Source organism: Nicotiana sylvestris, chromosome 5 (assembly GCF_000393655.2).
Source record: "Nicotiana sylvestris chromosome 5, ASM39365v2, whole genome shotgun sequence".
NCBI classification, from domain to species: Eukaryota; Viridiplantae; Streptophyta; class Magnoliopsida; order Solanales; family Solanaceae; genus Nicotiana; species Nicotiana sylvestris.
In genome coordinates, this window is record NC_091061.1 from 52,788,349 (window position 1) to 52,793,949 (window position 5,601).

At 33.3% G+C, this 5,601-nt stretch overlaps 1 protein-coding gene across 1 annotated transcript; it reads right to left on the reverse strand.

Annotated features, from left to right (window-relative positions):
- Window positions 1–1,099: 1,099 nt before the first annotated feature.
- LOC104213213 (aspartyl protease family protein 2-like) lies at window positions 1,100–3,246 on the reverse strand. Its single transcript, XM_009762663.2, has one exon. The coding sequence runs from the start codon at window positions 2,989–2,991 to the stop codon at window positions 1,330–1,332; it is 1,662 nt and encodes a 553-aa protein (XP_009760965.1). The 5' UTR covers window positions 2,992–3,246; the 3' UTR covers window positions 1,100–1,329.
- Window positions 3,247–5,601: the final 2,355 nt, after the last annotated feature.

Sequence of the window (5,601 nt, forward strand, 5' to 3'; positions counted from 1 at the left end):
GTTCTTCATCCCTGTTCCGTTCCCAGCGTCCTCTCCCCTCCCTCCCTTCTGTTTTCCCACACCCTCAAATTCCTTCACAACCAGAAAATTATATCGATTTGGTTATTGCTCGTCTCTTCTTCTTCTTCCTTTTTTTTTTTTAGATTTTGGTGACAAAGAGTATTGAAATGGTGGCGTTTCAGATCTGTTTGGTCTATTGTTAGTGGGCTTGTTGAAAAGGAGGTGATGAAGATAAAATGGTAAGGAAGGTGGCAGGCCGGTGGCAAAGAGGTGAAGCAGTGACGATTTTGGGTGATTCTTTGTATGGTCGCCATTTTTTCAGGCAGCAATCTCGCCGGAGTAATTTTGCGGGTCTTTTCGAGAGTGTTATAACCCATTTTTAGGCTAATTTTTTTTACTGAGGTTTGATTAGAATATGAAGGATCAAATTTGAATTCTTACGATTGAAAATGGTGGATTCACCGAGAAAAATGGTGGCCCAGTGTCGTCCTAGACTGAGAGAATGGACGGCAAATAAAACTTTTGTGAGTAAACTAATTTTTTAAAAAGTGGGGCCCTTAAATTACACATGGCAATTAATAAGAGGATAAGTATGTGACATATCATTTGTGTCATAGCGCTTGAGGACCAGGCATAATCATATGTGTTTATTAGTGTGCAAATATATGAGTTAAAGGTGCTAAAATGAAAAAAAGTATAAGTTTATATACCGAGATGACAAATGACTATAAGTTTAAGTGACTAGGACATCAGACAAAACAAAAAAACATGACACCACTTTCAACCAGAAAATGATGCATGCTTCTCATTATGAGTCTGGCCTTTGTAGCATTCAGAAGATGCTATCCAATTTGACTAACAAAAGTACTACCGAAAGAGAATTTGGGCTATTGTAAGCGGCTGCATGAACTACAACTTTACCTACAAGCCATTTTAAGTACCCATATTAATTCTATGATTTCTGAATTGACCATTCAATCTCTGGGCTGCAACTCATCAGTAATTAAATGCAAGTTATTTTTTGGAGACATTCCTAACTAGAATAACCAGGTTTAGATTGGAAAAGTGTAGTAGTAAATTGTAAAAGCAGTCATTCAGATATGCGAAAAGCTCTTAAAAGTTTCCTTATATAAATTATAATCAGTTTCTGTCAAACAACATATAATCATATAATCATCTAAACACCTAAAATTAAAGGGGAGAAAAAGATATAACCTACATATTGTATCTATACTAGTTCAAAAATCAGCAAAAAAATAAGCACAAACCTTAACCCCCAACTATGTTTACAGTTTTCCACCTTCAACCCGAAAAAGCTAAACAACACTATCAGGCATCAGCACATCTTCTTGGTGCAAATCCCAGCCTTGACCTTTTGGTGTCATATAAGATATGAAAATTCTGCTGTTGGTAGTTGCCAATTATCGACATGGCCGAATGAGGAGTTCCTAAAATTGCCAAACAAACAATGTCCTCTGGTTCAAGTTTGATGAAGTAGTTCTCTACTGGAAAAGTCCATATAGCTCCATCACCAAAAACTATCCCAAATGAAGGCAATTCAAGTTTCTCCACTCCAGAAACATTGTAACATGGTTTCAAAATTGGAAAATCATCTAAAATAGGATAGCGCTTCACCTTGTTAACAAATGCCTGTTTTATAATCTCATATGCTGGTTCTGCAAAATAGCTCAAAGTGGTTCCTGAATCGATGATCGTTCCACCAACACCTTCTGTAGACAAATTCCATGTCTCCTCAGGTATATTCAGCACTTCACCTCCAACTATAACTGATTTTATCTGCACATAATAGAATGTTTCCAAATGATTTTCTTTCCCACCAACCAATGAAGTGAAATTCAAATTCAGGTGTTTCAAGAGTTCCTTATCTTCACCAAAAATCAACTTGCTGCTTACACTAGAATTGCTGTTCCTATTAACCAAACAATACGAAAAGGAATGGCCATATAAAGATTGAAGCTGAGACGAAAACGAAAGAGGTCCTCTACCAAGTCCTAACAAACCAGCAGCACCATGAAATAAGCCTCTATTCCAATGTCCACAACCAAACATCACATTTTCCACTTTCTTGATCTCTGAATCCCCATTAGGGGTTGTGAGATTAACCGTGAACGTCTCAAGCGCGAAATCACCAGTCGTGTTCGAGCTGTCTCCATACCAATAGTAATAAGGGCAAGTCTGGTTTTCAGACTTGCAAGGCTGTGGAGGGTCAGGAGATGAAACAAGGTGACACCTCGGATCATCGCAACTTATATTCTTGAAAGAGATAGAATCCTTAGGATCATAATGAGGACCATTTTGTTCAAAACAATCATAACAAGGAACAGATTGAATCCAATTAAGATCACTACCAGTATCAAGAATCAAAGAGAAGTGTTTAGGAGGTGTACCAACAAAAACATCCATGAAATACTCCCCTGAACCATGACTCACACCTGACTCTAATGTTGCCATGAGCTTACCTGAGAATTCAAATGAAGAAGATTGTGTAGTTTTTTCACTATTTTTTGTTTGCCTTGAAATAAAGTTCTGATTCTTTTTCTCTACAATCCTTGTATGCAATGTCTGAATTCTACCCAAGTCCCTTGTTGTGGACTCAAATATTGAGTCTTTGGCCTCTATATTTTGACCAGCTGATCTGTGCCTTAAGTGAAACTTGACTGCTTCTCTTGGCTGGTTTTCAGATACCATTAAATCTTCATCTTCTTTTTCATCAGAATTATTTTCTTCTTGAGTTATTACATGGGTGGTTGTTGATTTCTTGGATGTTCCATAACTGCAATCTGAATTTCCAGAAGCAGTAACAGAGTTGAAGCTTGGATGTTGAGGGAATTCAATACCAGAAGCACTAAAATTCAGATTAATACCAAAATTGTGAATTTCTCTTGAGGCTACAAAACCAAATGAAAATAACCTCAACAACACCACCAAAATAAAAATACTAAACTTTGTCACCATTACTAGTCGGAACATTTTTCTTTCAGATTATATAAATAGAACTGTAGCTACAATAGAACCAAGAAAAAACTACATAAAAGAATTCAGCTGCTTGATTTTGATACAGTTTGTCTAAATCAAGAAAGCCAAAAAAAATGAAGGATTGGATAAAAATGTTGTAAAAGTTAAGGAACAAATGGTATTTTGGTAAGAAGAGAAGTTGGGTTTGGTCATGGAACAGACCAAAAGTCAGGAGAATTGGGTTCATGTGTGTTGCTTTGCTATAGAATATAGAGCTTTTAAAAGGAGTTTGATTCTTGAAAAACGACTTTCAACGCTGGCTTTTCAATTGGCCAGTTTCCCTTACGCGGTTTCTTTCGTTGCTCCGATAATTTTAAAATAAAAAACAAATTCGTTTAAACTAGTTCTCTCTCCGTTTCAATTTATGTAAATATGTTTGACTTTAAAAAAAATGAAGACTTTTGGAATTTGTGGTCCTAAACAAGTCAAAAAGAAGTCCAGAGTATTTGTCTGGTTATAAAAGTATTTCATTAAGGGTAAAATTGTAAGTTTAAGCTAAATTGTTACCAAATTAAGAAAGAGGTCATTCTTTTTAGAACAGACAAAAAAGGAAATAGGTTCACATAAACTGGAAGGGAGTAGTACTTCTAATTACTCCTTTTCTCTAAAAAAAATTGACACTATTTTTTATTGATCCCTTCAAAAAAGAATGATAGTATATTTTTTTTAAAATATGGAGAAAGTTTAACTTGAGCTTTCTATTTTACCTTTAATCGCAAGTTTTTATAGCAGCATAAATATTATTCTTCGGTTCATTATAATTGATTTTCCACCCTTATATATTTGGTCCAGAATAAAAAGGCAGCTCCTGCCATGCGTAGGGTCCGCGGAAGGGTTAGACCACACGGGTCTATTGTACGTAACTTTATGCTGCATTAAGTAATTTTTCAAAAATTAAGAAGGTACTCTTTCCGGTCCACAATAAGTGACCAATTTGCTTTGGACATATCCATTAAGAAAATACTAAATTCTAGACGAAAATAGTTAGTGTGATTAAACTACCCTTCATTAAATGTTATACCATAGTTATAGTAGTGCTTACTTCTCTTCTCAAATGTGAGGAGTAAATGACTTTTTAGGGATACGTATATAAGGGTAATTTTGAAAAAAATATATTAATTTTTTTTATTATATAAATGGACACTTATTTTACACCAAAATTAATAAGCAAATTGGTCACTTATTGTGGACCGTATGGAGTATTAGACATATTATTTTCTAAAATTTACTCGTCTAGTAAATGATGTGAATAAATTTCTAAAAGAAACTTCAATACTCCTCAATTGATGTCGAGGAAAGATAAATGGTAATTTAGTCAAATAATCTTTTTAATTAATAATTTAAGTAATGTTTTGATGGGTGTGGAAAAACTAGTTGTTGTGGATTAGATGGAGTATATCATTTTCAAAATCATAAATTTTAAAAGTCCTTATTTTATTTATTAAACAAGTCAATTATGTCAAACAGAAGGAATATATTTCCACCTTACAAAAAAAAAAAAAAAGAACTAATTTTTAAAAACTTCTTAGTGGAGAGTTTGGATTATTTGACGGGATACCTCATTTTGGACTTAATTATCATTCTCATGGTTTGGAGTTCAAGGTTCAAGATTTAGGGTTCAAAATTCAGGATTCAGAGTTTAGGGTTCAACATTCATAATTTGACTCATATTCTATCTTACTTATATTTCTTTTTTTTTTTTTTTTTGAGGGGGAGGGGTGGGGGACGAATTATATTAATTTATTTATTTACACATATGGAAAAACTGCATAAATCATTACTCATGAGATTAAATTACTATTACTCAATAAGTTTAAGTGGTTACAGACTTCACCTTGAACCACTTTGGTGTATATATTTTTCACCTGAAGTTTATCTATCTTCCTTTTATGCACAAATCATAAAAAACTCACCTAAGAAATATCTAAATATAAGTGGGAAAAGTTCAGTTGCTTTTACGACGTCTAATTACTACTCCCTCCGTTTCATATTAAACGAGGTAGTTTGACTCGGCACGGAGTTTAAAAAAAAGACTTTTGAAACTTGTGGTCTTAAAAGCTTAAGAGGTAAAAAAATTGTAGGGTCATGATATTTGTGAGGCTATCAAAGCTTCTCATTAAGGGTAAATGAGTAAAATGAACGAGTTTAAAGTTGAATTATTTCCAAATTTAGAAATGTGTCATTTATTTTGGAACAAACTAAAAAGGAAAGTACCTCATTTAATATGAAACGGAGGGAGTACTACTTAATTTTAGAAATTTAATTAAAAATGCTTTAATCAAATACAAGAAAGTAATTAATCAAATGATTCTTTTATAAAGATACATCTTTTAGGAAATTTTCACTTTAACTAAATATAGCCATCTTTATTTTCATGGTTTTCTTGTGTTTATATCTCTTATTGGATAGTCCCTTCTGTCCAAAATAAGTGATTTTTTAACTATTTTTCTGTGATCCAAAATAAGTGATTTTTTCAGATTTCAAGAATGAATTAAATTTTTTTTCAACATTGTCCTTGAAGTTAATAATATTGGAGTATGTGTTAGGAGTGTTTATGTGAAGAGA

Bases quoted from the DNA above. Each gene is read 5' to 3' on its own strand.
- LOC104213213 (XM_009762663.2), bottom strand. From the start codon at position 2,991: ATGTTCCGACTAGTAATGGTGACAAAGTTTAGTATTTTTATTTTGGTG.